This window comes from Peromyscus leucopus, chromosome 18, assembly GCF_004664715.2.
Source record: "Peromyscus leucopus breed LL Stock chromosome 18, UCI_PerLeu_2.1, whole genome shotgun sequence".
NCBI lineage: Eukaryota > Metazoa > Chordata > Mammalia > Rodentia > Cricetidae > Peromyscus > Peromyscus leucopus.
In genome coordinates this window covers 44,676,167-44,693,957 of record NC_051078.1, presented here as the reverse complement: position 1 = coordinate 44,693,957, position 17,791 = coordinate 44,676,167, and the positions used below count along the sequence as shown (strand labels likewise).

At 45.9% G+C, this 17,791-nt stretch overlaps 1 protein-coding gene across 1 annotated transcript in view; it reads left to right on the top strand.

Annotated features, from left to right (window-relative positions):
• The window catches only part of Aldh1l2 (aldehyde dehydrogenase 1 family member L2), a 42,476-nt gene extending 25,197 nt beyond the window's left edge, over positions 1-17,279 (top strand). Inside the window, exons 15-23 of the mRNA XM_028883607.2 lie at positions 388-493; positions 2,857-2,944; positions 3,366-3,459; positions 5,293-5,392; positions 8,825-8,923; positions 11,338-11,503; positions 13,993-14,098; positions 14,696-14,895; positions 17,042-17,279. Of these exons, the coding sequence (XP_028739440.1) occupies positions 388-493; positions 2,857-2,944; positions 3,366-3,459; positions 5,293-5,392; positions 8,825-8,923; positions 11,338-11,503; positions 13,993-14,098; positions 14,696-14,895; positions 17,042-17,097 (1,015 nt within the window). The 3' untranslated portion in view covers positions 17,098-17,279. The remainder of the gene's footprint in view (positions 1-387; positions 494-2,856; positions 2,945-3,365; positions 3,460-5,292; positions 5,393-8,824; positions 8,924-11,337; positions 11,504-13,992; positions 14,099-14,695; positions 14,896-17,041) is intronic.
• Positions 17,280-17,791: the final 512 nt, after the last annotated feature.

The following is a 17,791-nucleotide window of genomic DNA, read 5'->3' as shown; positions in this document are numbered from 1 at the left end:
GGTGTGTGGGGACTAAGGCCGTGGGCCTTCGAGTCTCTGGGTGACTTGGACGTTGTGCTGGTGTGCGGGACTAAGGCCGTGGGCCTTCGAGTCTCTGGGTGACTTGGACGTTGTGCTGGTGTGCGGGACTAAGGCTGTGGGCCTTTGAGTCTCTGGGTGACTTGGACGTTGTGCTGGTGTGCGGGACTAAGGCTGTGGGCCTTTGAGTCTCTGGGTGACTTGGACGTTGTGCTGGTGTGCGGGACTAAGGCTGTGGGCCTTTGAGTCTCTGGGTGACTTGGACGTTGTGCTGGTGTGCGGGACTAAGGCCATGGGCCTTCGAGTCTCTGGGTGACTTGGACGTTGTGCTGGTGTGCGGGACTAAGGCCGTGGGCCTTCTCCCCACAGTGCCTGTGCCATCATCATCCCCTGGAACTACCCACTGATGATGCTGGCCTGGAAGAGCGCAGCATGCTTGGCAGCAGGCAACACCCTAGTACTCAAGCCGGCACAGGTGAGCCTGCCCAGTGTGCAGAGGGTTCCCCTTGCCTGCAAACATACATTGATAAACAACACACCTGTAAGCTTTTCACAGTTCACAGACAACTCTTCATATATTATTCTTAAATTCTCATTTTTAAAAAGTGTGTGCCGGGAGAATCACATGTATGTGTGCAGAGGTCAGAGGACAATGCCTCCTGGGATCTGGGAACCATACTTAGGCCACTGGGTTTGGTGCCAAGGGCTTTATTTGAAGTGCCATCTTGCTGAAGCCATTCACATTTAATTACCAAAAATCTTAGGAAGATATAGAAGATGAGGGGGGAGCGCATGAAATAACTTTGTAATTATGGCAATTGTGTAAGGTCCAGGGGTGTACAACCTTTGACTCTGTCATGTAACCCACTCATCCTCAAATGTGCTGGGACACATGCACAGCTATCCTTGGAGGCAAAGGGCTGGAGGGCCACAGGTTGAACATGCCTAAGCATGTATGCATGTGGGTAACAAGGGAATGCTTTAAAAATGCATCATGCAGTTCTTAGAGACATCTATTAATGCTAGAGTAGTTCTGTTTAAGAGCACCTCAAGTGGCCCAGGCTGGGTTTAACTTCCATGCAGCAGAAGCTGATCTGGAAAATCTGAGCCTCCTGCCTCCGCAGCCCAAGTGCTATGGTTACAGGCAGAGGCCACATCCAGCTTCAGGAGCACTTTTAAGTATTATTCTATCCATGGTGGCTTCATTCCAGGGCATAATAACACACTCTGTGGACCACCTCCCTTCATCTGCAGTACTGTGAGAGACTAATCACACACTGGCACAGTAGGCTTCTTAGTTCTCCAGTGTCTGGGGCCAGCTTCTCACCGAGTCTCTCCAGGCTGCCACTGTTGAAGCAGCTTACCCATCTGTCACTAGAAGGGCACCAGTAGCTCTTTTCCACATGCGCTGCAGTATTTGTCCTACAGGTTCCATGCCAAGTCTTATAGTTACGTGTCCATTTTATGAAGGTTGCTTGAGTTAAGACCATAATACAGTCTGTGATTCCACATAGCCAGGCTTGTCAGCTGCACATGGGGCAGCTTTCAGAGTAGATGAGCAACCTAGGGGGCTGTGACCCTGACACAGAGAGCCAGGGAGGGAATCACTGCGATCTCCCTTCCCTCCTGTGCCAGAGAGAGGGGGGGGGAGAGAGAGAGAGAGAGAGAGAGAGAGCCAGGGAGGGAATCACTGCGATCTCTCTTCCCTCCTGCGCCACACACACACACACACACACACACACACACACACACACACACACACAGAGAGAGAGAGAGAGAGAGAGAGAGAGAGAGAGAGAGAGAGAGAGAGAGAGCCAGCCAGGGAGGGAATCACTGTGATATCCCTTTCCCTATACATACACACACAGAAAGAGAGAGAGAGAGAGAGAGAGAGAGAGAGAGAGAGAGAGAGAGAGAGAGAGAGAGAGAGCCAGCCAGGGAATCACTGTGATATCCCTTTCCCTACACATACACACACATACACAGAGAGAGAGAGAGAGACAGACAGAGACAGAGATCCCTTGTCACTGAGCACCTACTCCTCCATAGGACACTGATGTCCTTTGTGACGCTCTGCCCCCTGACCTTCTGCAGACTGAACATTACTGTCCAGACCTAGCTGTGAGTCCCGGGTGGTTTCTTGTGCATCTGTCAGTTGAAACAGAAGCTTGGGTACTTTCCGTACTTCACTGGATCTTCCTGCATGTTCCACGGTTAGAGATCGAATGAAAAAGCCCTCATTTTTATCATCAGTGTTAGTGTGGGGAAAGATTAGAAGGTAGAGAGAGGGTGAAAGAAATGCAGTAAAGACTCCACATCTGAGTGATCAGGGTGAACTATATACAAGGAATTATTTGGACTACTTTGGCAACTTTGCTGTGAGTCTGAAGTTATCTTAAAATTAAAAAAACAACAAAAAGCAATGCAAAATACAAACAAAATGAGCTCTTGGGCCAGGGGAAATGGTTCATTAAGTAGAGCACATGCTTTGCAAGCATTCGCACCTGAGTTCGAATTCTCAGAAACTGTAATGGGCTGGGCACAGATGAATATGCCTTTAACTCCAGCAGTGGTGGGAGCAAGTGGGTGTAGACAGAGTATAAGAGCTTGCTGGTCAACCAGCTTAGCTGAAACAACAAGCTTCTGATTCAGTTAGAGACTGTGTCTTGAGGCAGTAAGGTGGATGGCGACAGCGTCCTGCTCTGGTCTCCATAAGCGAGCACACCCACACTCTTGTGCACATACCTCACGTGTGCACCACACCCACAAAGGAGGGAATCAGGGCCCTGGTAAAGACCGAACAGGTTTGAGGAAGGCAATTCCTGTCTTCACTTCTAGGTCACGCCCTTGACAGCGCTGAAGTTTGCAGAGTTGACTGTGAAAGCTGGCTTTCCAAAGGGGGTAATCAACATCGTTCCTGGCTCAGGTAAGCCCGCAGGGGACCAATGAGTGACTCAGGAGCTGCATCCTGTTTCCCACCGCAGTCTTAACCTGAACGAAACACTTCTGGACACAGGTCACCAAGCATAAACATACTTACAGTGTGATAAAAATATAGAGTTGAAATTGAGTGTGTGGGGTACAGGGAGTTATAAGGGGGACTGGAGAGCACTGTAAAAACTGCCCTAAGGTGGGCTATTGTGATTTCAACAAGCACTTTGGAAGATAACAATCGAGGCTTCCCCATGCAGACAGGGCATGGAGGACATTGTTTTAATCCATTTGTAATTAACACAGAAAATGTAAAATGCAGGTTCACATACAAGCTTAGAAACCTACTTCAGCAAGTGCAAACCCATCCTCCCATCAAGATCTGAGTCATGTTTTGGCCCTGATTACTTCTACAGGGGGTGTTGCAGGACAGCGGCTTTCTCAGCACCCAGACATCCGCAAGCTTGGCTTCACTGGCTCCACATCTGTGGGCAAACAGATCATGAGCAGGTACTGGCTTGCTGTAGGGAGCCCACTCTACCAGGCTTTTGTTGGGGTTTCAATAGAACGTTTCAGAACAAGGAAAACCAAGGCTGGGGATAGAGCTCAGTTGGTAGAGTGCTTGCCTGGCATGCACAAAGCCATAGGTTTGATTCCTAAAGCTGCATAGAGCAGATCTGGTGACCCATCCTGTAATGTCAGCACTCTGGAGGTGGAGGCAGAGGGTCAGAAGGTAAAGGTCATTCTTGGCTACAAAACAAGTTGGAAGGTTACCTGGGGTACCTGAGACCCTGTCTCAAAAAAATAAATAAACAACAAAACTAGAGTTAAAGAAGTCACACCAGGGGCTGGAGAGATGGCTCAGAGATCAAGAGCAGGCACTGGCTATTCTTCCAGAGGTCCTGAGTTCAATTCTTAGCAACCACATGGTGGCTCACAACCATCTATAATGAGATATGGTCCCCTCTTCTGGCCTGCATGCATACATATAGGCAGAACATTATATACATAACAAATAAATTTTAAAAAGAAAGAAAAACCTCATCAAATGGAGAAACTGACTTTATCACTGACAAATTCTGAGATACATAAATGTAAGACAAAGCTCTCCACACTTGAAACCAGGGTCACGACTGGGGACAGAGCTGTGTGGTTAATGGCTTGTCTGGCAAATCCAAACAAACACAACCAACATGAAGGTAAAAGGTATGCTAGGTCACAGCCCCAAAACAATCAAATCAAAATGATAAACCCAATGGCAACTGAGTCATGGGAGAAATCTGTGGGCTATTTTTTCTTTCTATGACTCTATCCACTCTGAGTAGGAGTACCTATGAAGGCTGGGAAGGGACTTCTCATGGTTTGTCACGAGCACTGCTCAAAGTGCAAACAAACAAAAACCAATGTAACAGAAGGAGTGAATAACTACCGCACCTCTGACAATTGGTATCCCACCCACAATGGTCTAGCAGGCTGTCTAGAAGCTGGATTTGCTCTGCAGACCTTGATATAACTGAATTCTTAAAGGTGAATTTCCCCATGCTGGGTATGCTGTGAATGTGTTGCTCTGATTGATTGATGAATAAAATGCTGATTGGCTGGTCGTCAGGCAGGAAGTATAGGATAGGCGGGACAAACAGAGAAGAGAATTCTGGGAAGTGGAAGGCTGAGTCAGAAGACACTGCCAGCCGCCGCTGCCATGAGAACAAGATGTAAAGTACTGGTAAGCCACAAGCCATGTGGCAATTTACAGATGAATACAAATAGGTTAATTTAAGATATAAAAACTTGATAACAAGAAGCCTGCCATGGCCATACAGTTTATAAGTAATATAAGCCTCTGAGTGATTATTTTATAAGTGGGCTGCGAGACTACTGGGGGCTTGGCAGGACCCAGAGAGAAAGACTCCAGTTACAATCATTTGACCACAGAATTTTTCAAACATTATAGAAAACCTCTAAAATATAGAAAAGGAGCAAAAAAGCATGTGAACCTCACACATTTACCTCACAGCCTCCCTTTTGGGTTTCTTTTTTCTTTCCTTCCCATCTCCTCTTGGAGACATGGTTTTCTCATTATACATGGTTTTCCTGTGTAGCAGGGCTGGCCTTGAACTCTCCACGCTCCATCTTCCTGCCTCCATTTTCTGAATGCTGGACTACAGGCATGCACCACTGTGCCCTCATAAATGAGGTTCTTAATATTTCTGAGACTCAGTTGTGTTTTACATGTCAAGTAGTAACATGTTTGGGGAGAGAGAGAGAGAGAGAGAGAGAGAGAGAGAGAGAGAGAGAGAGAGAGAGAGAGAAACTAACAGATCTTTCCTGTTTGTTCTCCTCTAGCTGTGCTGTGAGCAACCTGAAGAAAGTTTCCCTTGAGCTTGGTGGCAAATCCCCACTTATAATATTCAATGATTGTGAACTTGACAAGGCAGTGAAGATGGTAAGTGGGCCAGACCCAGGTAGTAGGTGCCTAGTTCTAAAGCACACTTCTCCTTTATTGGAGGTCTTCAGATGGGATATAGCTTAGCTAGTCATAAGCAAATGTCATCTTTTTGTTTATCCTAAGGATGCTTAATTTTTTAAATGGCTTTTTATATTTTTGTAATATCTTCTCCTATCTGCTAGTACCTTGCCTTTTTCATCCTTCTTATCTGTTCTGGACACCAGGCTCCAGTTAGACTGTCTAAACAAACCCAACAAAGGGTTTGCCTCCATGCCTGACACCAAGTTCCATCCTACAGACCCACATGGTGGAAGGAAAAATCACCTCCTGAAAGTTGTCCTTTGACCTCCACACACACACTAGAGCATTCATACACCTGCCTCCAAAAAGTAACATGAAAAAGATTTGTAAAATAAAGACCAAAGGTAGTTAGCAGGCCTTGCCTGTGCATGCATAGAACTCAGGGTTTGATTCCCAGCACAGCATAAGCTGGAGATGGTGGTACTCATCTATAATCCCTGCACTTAAGATGGGGAAACGAGAGGATCAGAAGTTCAAAGTCATTCTAAGCTTCATACTGAAGTCAAGGCTGCCCTGAGCTAGAGACTCTGCCCAAAAGTAATCAATCAATTGATCAGTCAATAGTAGTTAGCAGCTGAGCTTAGTGAGTGACCCACACAACTATTGTACTAGTTACTTAAGAAGCTGAGGCAGGAGGATCATGTGAGTCTGGAAGTCCAGAACCAGAATGGACATCACAAGGCTCCATACCTTTAAAAACACAGTACCTGGCAGCCGTCACTCCCCGGTTTCCACTTCATACACCATTGTGGATGAAGCTCGGTGAGGAGGCACAGGGCCTCCTACTAACTCTGTGGACCAAGAGAGTTAAACTATTTCAAATTGTGGAAACATCTTTTAAATAAAACAAGAGGCTCAATTATGTTTTGCATGAGAAATAAATTGGGCGAATCCTCTCTCTTCATTTTTGAGACAGAGGTGAGCCAGCGTGAGGGTGCTGAGCCTTCTAGTGACTGACTCTGTTTGCATATGTGGCTTCCTGCTCTGCCCTGAGCAGCCTCTGCCCACACCCCCAGCTGTAATCTGAATGAGCATTCTCAGCCAAACCCCATTGGGTAAGGACCCCAAAGACAGTGGAGAGGTCTGCAGTGAAGGACCGCCCCCCCCATACACACACACTTCTTTGGCCTATTTGTGTCTGGAGACTCCAGTGACAGACAACAGGGGAACACAGACTGATATCAAGGCCATGACTCCCCTGGATATGTTCATTTCTAAGAACCTTTCCAAAACATTCCAGAGAAAAGACAAGAGAAAGAAAAGTAGAAGGTGGATTTGTTCCATTAGCTTACTGCAATATTTTTTAAAGGGTTTGTTTATTTATTTATTTATTTATTTATTTATTTATTTATTTATTTATTTATTATGTATACAGTGTTCTGTCTGCATGTATGCCTCTAGGGCAGAAGAGGGCACCAGATTTCATTAAATTGGTTCTGAGCCATCATATGGTTGCTGGGAATTGAACTCAGGACCTCTGGAAGAGCAGCAAATGCTCTTAACCACTGAGCTATCTCTCCAGTCCCATATGCTTTTCTTAAAGATTTATTTCTATTATTTTATGTGTATAAGTTTTGCCTGAGTGTACATCTGTGCACCACATGACTGCTTGGTACCTGAGGAGGTGGTACCATGTGGTTTCTGGGAATAGAACCCTGGTCCTATGCAACAAGAAATGCTCTCAACCACTGCACCAACTGTTCAGGCCCTACTGTTATGTTTTTTTAAAGAGATTATTTTACATGTATGGGTGTTTTGAATGAATGTATGTCCGTGTACCATGTGTGTAGTGTGGGTGCTGAGAACTGAAGCCAGGTCTTCTGCCAAAGAAACACATGCTCTCAATGGCTGAGCCTCTCTCCAGTGGTGCCCCATCCCCCATTACATTTTTAAAAGCACAAAATCTTATGTTCTGCACTGTGTCAGATGAATAAAGATTATGAAGGGTGAAAAAAATCATAAGCATGAAGACAACCAGTATGTAGTGGGTACAGAGAGCCAGTTTTTTTGTATTGGCTACAGCTACACTCTACCTACTAGGAATCCATACCCTACAGAGCCACAGCTCCCACCATGTGAGAACGGTAGACACTGCAAGAAATGCAGCTGCTGCTGCAAAGTGCCCTGAGGGTTTCAACTCCGTGTAGGGAGGCTTCCTGGGAGTGAGCCAGCAGCTGGATTTAGAAAGGAAAGATCACCCTAACTCCACAAGTCTGCATGATCTGCTGTTTTTTTGTGCCCATCATTTAAAAAAATATAAACATATCCTTAAAGATATCCCTTTTATGGGGGTAGGGTTTGAGGGATGATTTTGTATGTGAGTATGTGTACGTGTGTGAGCACACAGGGATGGGAGTGTGTGTACATGTGTGTGAGCACACAGGATGGGAGTGTGTGTACATGTGTGTGAGCACACAGGATGGGAGTGTGTACTTGTGTAGATGCAGATGGGGGCCCTGCTCTGTCAATCTTCACCTTAGTCCTTCCTTCCTTCCTTCCTTCCCTCCCTCCCTTCCTTCCTTCCCTCCCTCCCTTCCTTCCTTCCCTCCTCCCTCCCACCCTCCCTCCCTCCCTCCCTCCCTCCTACCCTCCCTCCCTCCCTCCCTCCTACCCTCCCTCCCTCCCTCCCTCCCTCCTTCCTTCCTTTCTTTCCATATTTCAAGACAGGGTTTCTCTGTATAGCCCTGGCTGTCCTAGAACTCACTTTGTAGACCAGGCTGGCCTTGAACTCAGAGATCCTCCTGCTTCTGCCTCCTGAGTGCTGGTATTAAAGGCATGCACCATTACTGCACAGCTCTCAAAAATATTTTTGTAGAATAAATTTATTGTAAAAAATTATTTTACGTATACCCTCAATGACACACATTTTAAACTGAGTGCTCATGAACCAGAACTGAGAAAAGTCAAAACAAGTATCTCCCAGAAGTCCCCATCACCAACAATCTACAGGACCATCTGACGCCTCTGTTACCTGTGGCCTTTGCATGACAACATGTGGGCAGGCAGATGGCTCAGCAAGCATCAGGACCAGCATATGGACTCCCAGCACCCACATAGGAAGCCAGGTGGGGCACTTTGCACTGGAGTCCAGCACTGGAAAACAGGAGCGTGCCTGGAGTTCATTAGCCACCTTCTAGCTCAACTGCAAGAGATCCTGTAGCCACACCCCTGCCCCCACAAAAAACTAAAGAATGGAGAGCAACTGAGGAAAACATGTGGTGTTGACCTCTGGTCCACATGCACACACATATGAGCATGCTCTCCCATGAAGTACTGCCATCTCTGTGTAACTGGATCGCAGGCTTGACTTGAGCAGTGCTAATGTTAGTTTCTCTTTTGCTGCTGAAGGGCATGGGTGCAGTGTTTTTCAATAAAGGAGAGAACTGCATTGCAGCTGGACGACTGTTTGTGGAAGAATCCATCCACGACAAATTTGTAACCAGAGTGGTAAGGCATCTTCATACTTCCTGTGAGTTTTACATGCACTGTTTTCCTGAAAAGGACTTCTGGGATTATTCATGATTTTTAGATGTGAGATATCGATAGCATTGAACTGGCTAGGGGTGCAGGGGTGCATGGAATGACTACTTAACACACACATGGCCCTGTGTTCCAACACGCATACATACACACACACACACACACACACACACATGCACGCACGCATGCACGCATGTACGTACACACACCAGGTGTGCTGGCATATACCTGTAATCCCAGTGCTGGTCAGGTAAGCAGAGACAAGCAGATGCCTGGGACTCACTGGCCAAACAGTCTAGACTAACCAGCAAGCTCCAGGCCAGGGAGAAACCCTGTCCCAAAAAAGAGGTGGAGAAGACCTGGGGAAGAACAGCCAAGTTGTCCTCTGGCCTCTGCATGTGTGTGTGCACATACACACAAATACATACACACACATACACACACACACACCTGCATACACACAAATACATACACACAGATACAGACACACACACACACCTGCATGCATACACACAAACACAGACACACACACATTTGTATACACACACCTGCATATACACAAATACAGACACACACACACCTGCATATACACACACACACCTGCATACACACCAGTATACACACACACACACACACCTGCATACACACAAATACATACACACACATACACACACACACACACACACACCTGCATACACACAAATACATACACACAGATACAGACACACACACACACCTGCATGCATACACACAAACACAGACACACACACATTTGTATACACACACCTGCATACACACAAATACAGACACACACACCTGCATATACACACACACACCTGCATACACACCGGCATACACACACACACACACACACACAGATACAGATACATAAACACCCAAAAGCAAAGGTATCCTTTCTTCATGAGAGACCATAACACAGTTATACAGAGGCAGGTAGTGGGGAGTCAGTGGGTGGTCATGGACTCCTGAGTCTTACAGAGTGATTCACTTTGTGTCTCAGGAGAACCCAGTTCACAGTACAGAGGTATAGAGGCTTATAGGATCTGACACTTGATGAAATTTCCAAAGCAGAGACCAGAAATTTCAAGCACTTGCTGTATTAGTCCAGTACAAACATGTTTTGCATACAGACCATTTTTTAAATTTATGCATTGTATTTCTTTTTTTAGGACTTTTATGAGAAGGCTCACTACGTAGCCTTGTCTAATCTGAAGATTGCTATGTAGACTAGGCTGGCCTCAAACTCAAAGATCTGCCTGTCTCTGCCTTTCAGTTGCTGGAATTAAAGACAAGCACCACCACAACCAATAAGATATCTGTGTGCGTGTGCGTGTGCGTGTGAGTGTGCATGTGCGTGTGCGTGTACACACTCTGAAAGTCAGAGGTGGTTGCGAGCACCTGATGTGGGTACTAGGAACCGAACTCAAGTCCTCTGCAAGAGCAATATGCATTCTTATCCTCTGATCCATCTCACCAGCCTCTCAAGAGTATTTGTTGGGCACCTAGCAATGCCAAACACTGTGCTGGGCGTTGGCAATACTAAACCAGGCAAGCTGCCATGGTCCCTCTCTTGTAGAGCATCTCTCTAGTACTGGGTTTTCAAGACACCAAGAGATTAGAAGCAGACCTGTGTTCAAACGTATGGGGTCATGGTGGCTTTCATCCTTTCTTTTCATTGAACTGGAGTTCCAGCCAGAAAACGTACACTTAGATTGTGACAAGGATGACAAGGAGAAATCACAGGTCTGCCATTGAGGAGCAGTGTGCCAGCTTCTCATCAGAACATTCTATCTTGGGGTTACAGGCCAGGTCTGCCCTGGTACACAGTGAATTCTAGGACAGCCTGGGCTACATGACACCTGTCTCAAAAAAAGAAAGAAAGAAAGAAAGAAAGAAAGAAAGAAAGAAAGAAAAACATTCCAGTAATTCTTCTGGCTTGGCTATCTCATGAGAATCTTACAAGGGCACTCTACCACATTTAAAAAGAATTTCGATTTCCATCAAGAGTCTAAGGTGACATGTTACTTTCAGAATGTTAGTTTGCTTACTGGATTAACATCTGGGGTTTGGAAGCACAGCATGGGCTTGTATTGTTAGAAAAGAGGACTTAGGAACTTGGTATTTCAAGACAGTGCACAGTGACTGTGTGCCACCAGACAGCCCACTTAACTCCTTCAAGGCCTCAGTTTCTCCTTCTGTAACACGGAAGTAGAGAAGACTTGCTTCCAGTGAGGCTGGAAAGAGCCAACCACACATCCTTCAGCTGCTCAGTACACCATGCACCACATGTAGAAACTCAGCTAGGGGCTCCACTGTTACTACTAACAGTTTTTGTGTTTTGTGGACTGGGCAATATACAGGTGGAAGAAATTAAAATGATGAAGATTGGTGATCCGCTGGACAGATCTACAGACCACGGGCCCCAGAACCACAAAGCCCACCTAGAAAAGCTGCTGCAGTACTGTGAAACCGGAGTGAAGGAAGGGGCCACACTGGTATACGGAGGAAGACAGGTGCAGCGGTTGGGTAAGAGCATCCCTAGGGAAGTGCCCGGTGCTTGCCCCCCCACCCCAAAGCTGGCATGGATGGCAATGACTTCTGTTTAGTGCTGTCCCTGCAGAAGTGTGTGTGTGCGGGCGCGTGCACGCGTGCGCACACACACGCATGCACACGCGTGTGAATACAGGTGCCCACAGAATCCAGATCCATCAGTTCCACCTGAGCTAGAGTTATATGTAGTTGTGAGCTGTCTGATTTGAGTGCTGTGAACCAAACACACACAAATCCTCTGCTAGAGCAGACCACACTCCTAACCACTGAGCCATCACACCAACCCAATAGCAATATTTATAATATGACCCAAAAGTATATCTTTATCCTGATGGGTCACTTTGTTGTTGTTGTTGTTGTTTTTTTGAGACAAGGTTTCTCCGTGTAGCCCTGGCTGTCCTGAAACTTGCCCTGTAGACCACCAGACTTGCCTCAAACTCATAGAGATCTGCCTGCTGTTGTGCCACTTTTAAGCAGAGGGCATGGAGGCAGACAGTTTTCCTAAGCCTCAGTTTCCTGTGTAGAATGGGGTGACATGTGCCCTTATGAGGCAAGGGGAATGGCAAAGTTGATGGGCCAGTGCTCGACTGTCCCTGAACAGGTGTGATGGTGTTATCAGGCACTGGTTGGTCATCTTGAGTCTTGTCACTCTCCAGCTGAGCCTGGGGAGGGTTTCTCCTGCTGTCAAGGCAGGGCTTGATGGTACGATCACCAAAAAACAGAGACGATTACTATTTGGACTGTTACTGTGCACTGACTCCTTATTTTAAATATTGGTAATTGCAAGGAAAATAAAAGAAGACTGAGTAGGTGGTAGAGGGACATTTGCACAAAAGAATCCTTGCAAGTCAAAAAAAAAAAGGAAGGAAGTAAAAAAGAGAGAAAGCTGGGTTGTGGTGGCACACACCTTTAATCCCAGTACTCCAGAGGCAAAGGCAGGTAGATCTCTGTGAGTCTGATGCCACCCTGGTCTACAGATCGAGTTCCAGAACAGCCAGGGCAACACAGAGAAAAAATACACACACACACACACACACACACACACACACACACACACACACGAAAAATCACTTCATTGTATTTCTCTAACAGATGAAATCATTGATTCAGGGAGAGAATGGTCATCCACAGAGGCTGGTGTTGTTAGAACAAGGCATTGGGAACTGAAGAGATGGATCAGATATTTCCAGCAGTGACTGCTCTTACAGAAGACCCAGCTTGGTTCCCAGCACCTACGTGGTGGCTCATGGCTATAACTGCAGTTCCAAAGGAGATCTTCTGGTCTCCATGGGCACCAAGCAAGCGCATGGTGTGCATACCTGCAGGCAAACACATAAAACATTATTTTTTTTTAAAAGACATTATTTTTATGTGTATAGGTGCTTTACCTATACATGTGTCTCTGTATCACATGCTTGCCTGGTGCCTGTGACAGAAGAAGGTCTGAATCCCTGGGGACTGCAGTTCCAGATGGTTGTGAGTTGTCATGTGGGTGCTGAGAACAGAACTTGAGTCCTTTAGAAAATCAAGTGCTCTTAACCATTGAGCCATCTCTCCAGGGTCCAATTTTTTTTTTTTTTTTTTGGTTTTTTGAGACAGGGTTTCTCTGTGTAGCTTTGCGCCTTTCCTGGAGCTCACTTGGTAGCCCAGGCTGGCCTTGAACTCACAGAGATCCGCCTGGCTCTGCCTCCCGAGTGCTAGGATTAAAGGCGTGCGCCACCACCGCCCGGCTTCCAATTTTTTTTTTTAAAGGAATACACTATACGGAGAAACAAATGTCACATAATAAAGCATTGACAAATTTAAAACGCTAAGAAATTCTATGGTATAGTCAGACTGGGTGGCATACACATTAACTCCAGCACTTGGGAAGCTGAGGCAGGAAGGAGGTTCAAGACCAGCCTGGGCTACAAAGCAAGTTCCAGGTAACCTTGGACAATAAGGAGATATCATCTCAAAAGAATAAAGTAGAGGAGGAAATACCAAAGTAAAAGACGAGTGAGAAATTAAACAATCAAATGCACCTGTAGATTTATTTCAATCTTTAGTTAAATCAAAGAGGGTAGTAACTATCTAACACTGGAAGGAAATGAAGTAAAAACACAAATAAAGAACTTGTCAATTTCATGAGAGTTAATCTCGATTGTGGTTTTCTTTTTAAAATGCCTGTTCTTTTGCCTGACTTGTACTGAAATGCTTGGGAGTGGAAATGGAATCTGGGTCTTGTTTGAAGACATATCAGTGGGGAAAATATCAAATCAAAGATGGTGAGTTATGAATATTTATTAAGTCCATGCTCTACTTTTACATCCTTGAAGATTCCATAATAAAGCCATTAAAAAATGAGCAGCCAGGAAGGCAGACACCGCATGAAAGATGGTTCGCTTCTTGTTAGCTAAGCCTGGGGTGAACTGAGGATGAAAATGATCTCACCTATGATGGATGCTTTTCTTTTTTCCCCACAGGCTTCTTTATGGAACCAACCGTGTTCACAGACGTCGAAGACCACATGTACCTTGCCAAAGAGGAATCCTTCGGGCCTATCATGGTCATTTCTAAATTTCAAAATGGGTGTGTTCCTTAGGCACACTGTGTAATGTGGGTTTCAGCTAGATAGCGTCTCTGCCTTGTGCTGTACATAGAGCACACAACCCATGAATATGCAATTCTCCACCCTAAGGATAAGTCAGCCGGTTAATTAATTAGAAGCGGGGCGGTGGCTCAGTGGGTGAGGTGCTCACCGGGTCAATGTGAAGTCCAGAGTGATCCTTGAAGACTAAAAAGACGATGCTGGTCAAATGGGCATGTGTGAAGAGTGGAATACTCTTGGTTATAATGTCACATGCACCTTTCAGAGCTGGCCTGGAGTATTTCACTTATAAAACATTAATCAGGTCCCAGAGAAACAAGAGCACTGGCTGTTCTTCCAGAGGTCATGAGTTCAATTCCCAGCAACCACATGGTGGCTCACAACCATCTGTAATGAGACCTGGTGCCCTCTTCTGGAGTGCAGGCATATATGCAGACAGAACACTGTATACATAATAAATAAATATTTTTTTTAAAAGAAATTATCCTGTTTTAACATTAAAAAGAAACTTTCAAGCAGAGTGAGTGTGCTTCGCTGTACTTTTAATGGTGTTTTCTGCTTCTGGAAACATCTTACAGGGACATCGACGGGGTGCTGCGTCGAGCAAATAACACTGAATATGGTTTGGCCTCTGGGGTTTTCACGAGAGACATCAGTAAAGCCATGTATGTGAGTGACAAGCTAGAGGCGGGCACAGTTTTCATCAACACCTACAACAAGACGGACGTGGCGGCCCCGTTTGGTGGGGTGAAGCAGTCTGGCTTTGGAAAAGACTTGGGTGAGTGTGGCTTATTCTGCTCCTGTGCATCTGTGTTACATCATACAGAAGCATGACGTTCTACGCAACAATACTCCCTTATTGTTTTAAAGGGTTCTCCTACACAGCAGTTTACAAAGGACACTGAAATTCTAAAAAAAAACATTAAATATATTTTTCAGACAACCTCAAATATTTATTTGTGTGCATACATAAGTGTGCCATGTCATTATGTGGCACTCAGAGGACAGCAGTCCAAGTTGGTTCTCTCCTTTCATCCCGTGGGTCCTGGAGATTAAATGCAGGTCATGGGGCTTGCTTGAAAAATGCCTTCACCTACTCAGCAATCTCACTGGTAAAATGTGTTTCTAAATCTGAATTTCAGTATGAAGTTGGTTTAGTTTTGTGGAACTCAGTGGAACCAAGAAGACAGTTTGAGGGTGGAAGTAGCTCTGGAGTTGGTCCTGTCTCTAAGCTGAGTCTTGCAGAGTCACTGAGATAGGCAGGTCTGTTGGGCAGGGGGGGGGGGCTCCAGGATCAGAGTACAACAGTTAGCAACCTTCACTGTCAGCAGCCGCCCTGACAACTCTCAAGTCCCAGCTCACTTTGGATGCTGAAGCTGTGCTGGGCCCCCGTCTAAGACTACCCAAGGAGCACAAGCAAGTGCTCCCAAGAGACAGTGGCTAGGATCTCACCTGTTCAGAGCAGGGAAACCAGGCTCTGAATGGCGGGTGAGGTGCCGAGCTCCATACTGACAGGCACTGGCAGAGAAGTGAAAGCCAGCCGGTCCAGTTGCGGAGCTCACCTCCTGCTTTACAGTCCTGTATTGCTTCAATGTAATAAGTGTAAAAATACATGGAAAATGTGAGAGCATACTGTGCTGGTTCATGCCTGTAACCCAGCACTTAAGAGGCCATGAGATAGGAGGACCAGTTCATTCCTGGCCGAACAGCAAATTTGAGGCCAGCCTGGGCTATGTGAATCTCAAAATAATCTGAAATATAAAATGTTTGATTTGCTGAAAATTATCTGTAGATTTGGCTCATTTGGGGTGCTAGATTCTCTTTCCTAATGATTTTTGACAGTGTACTCACAGGAATAAAAAGTGGTCTTGGGTCTAAAACACAGCTGGAGGTTTTCTTGGGAAATTTATAGAAGCGGCCATTTCTGCTTGTCCTCTGACAGGGTAACTGATGGCCAAAGGCTTGTTTACTGTGAAACACTACAATTTGTCTGGTGGTTCTTCTCCAAGGCTGAAAGCCCCTCAGTTCAGTGTCGTCTCAGCGTTGGTTATCTCTCAGGTTATAATCACCTAGGAGCTTTACAGGAAATACAGATGCTTGATCCGATTGCTCTGGAGTAGGCTGGGAACAAGTTGGTAATTCTCCCTACGTCACTCTAACAAGGGGACACATTCAACAGCCCTCTGTCTACTGTGCTCGCTAGTCACCATGTGGCACTCTGCCTTTGACCTCTGTCCGCTCTATCCACTGTGCTCACTCGTCACCATGTGGCACTCTGCCTTTGACCTCTGTCTACTGTGCTCGCTAGTCACCATGTGGCACTCTGCCTTTGACCTCTGTCCGCTCTATCCACTGTGCTCACTCGTCACCATGTGGCACTCTGCCTTTGACCTCTGTCCGCTCTATCCACTGTGCTCACTCGTCTCCATGTGGCTTAGCCTCTGTAGAGATCACTTGTCTGGAAACAGGCAAAGCCTAGACATGGTCTTGTGTCTCTACCAGCAGAGGAAGCTGCACTTCCTTTCTCTTCACAGTAAGGTGAAAGTGAAAGTCCCCAAGCTTTCCAACCCATACTCAACTCTGCTTCACCTAATGTGACCGATCAGACAGCACTCTGGTCACAGAATTGTAAACTGCGGAAACGGAATTCATCAAGCAGGGAACAGGAGGAAGGTTAGGGCTGAAACTTGCCAACCAACACACCAATCTCTAGAGGGCCAGGTAGACTACCTAAGCCCTTACCACCCATCTTGGCCTATGGTCCATTAGCATCCACACTGTGAGGCCTTCCCCTAACTTAACTCAATCCACCTGCAAGTCACCAAGGCCCTTGGATGATTGTATGAACCTGAGGAGCACTGGCCTAGGCCACAATCTTCACCCATCCTTGTGAATGTTCTGTTGGCTACTCTTCTCTCCCACAGGTGAGGAAGCCCTGAATGAATACCTCAAGACCAAAACGGTGACACTGGAGTATTAGAGCAATGCCAGCCTCAGGAAGCCTTCGATGAACAGCCTGCTTCTCAAACCGTCACAAGCTGAGGAAGGAGGAACCATCTGTGAGCCACAAAAATACATACAAGGACCAAGAAGAGGGTTGGGCCGCTTGTGTGAGCATTTGCCTGAGGGCCTCAGTAAATTCTAGTATACTATTTTTCTCACCAAATGACTTACCTCTGTTAGGTTTTAACAATGTTGGGTATTCTGTGTATTTCTAAAGTATCTAAGCCCCTTCTGTTCCAGGAAGGACTATTCTCTTCAAGGCTATCCCTCTTGAACACACTGACCTCACTCAGCTGTAATGTACAGATACATTTAGGATTTCTGGATCATTAATCCCCGGGCCATACAGATTGGACACTAACAACTATTTCTTTACTTTTGTTTTCAAAGCACAGCTACCCCATGTAGAACGTGATGGCTGTCCTTTCCCCTTTTCATAGAACATCCATCTTTGTGCCTTTGACTCTTCTGTAGCCCACTGTGACAGATGAGCAGCCCACGGCTTTTCTTCCATATCTATCTACTGGGTACAAGCTGAAGTTCTGAGGACCTTGGTCCTATATTGACATCGTCTTTGGTCCTATAGTTTAAATTCTAGTAAACAGTTTTTTTTCAGGAAGTACACAGCATGCAGTAGCCAATCTTAGTCATACTAGACTGTCATACTATCT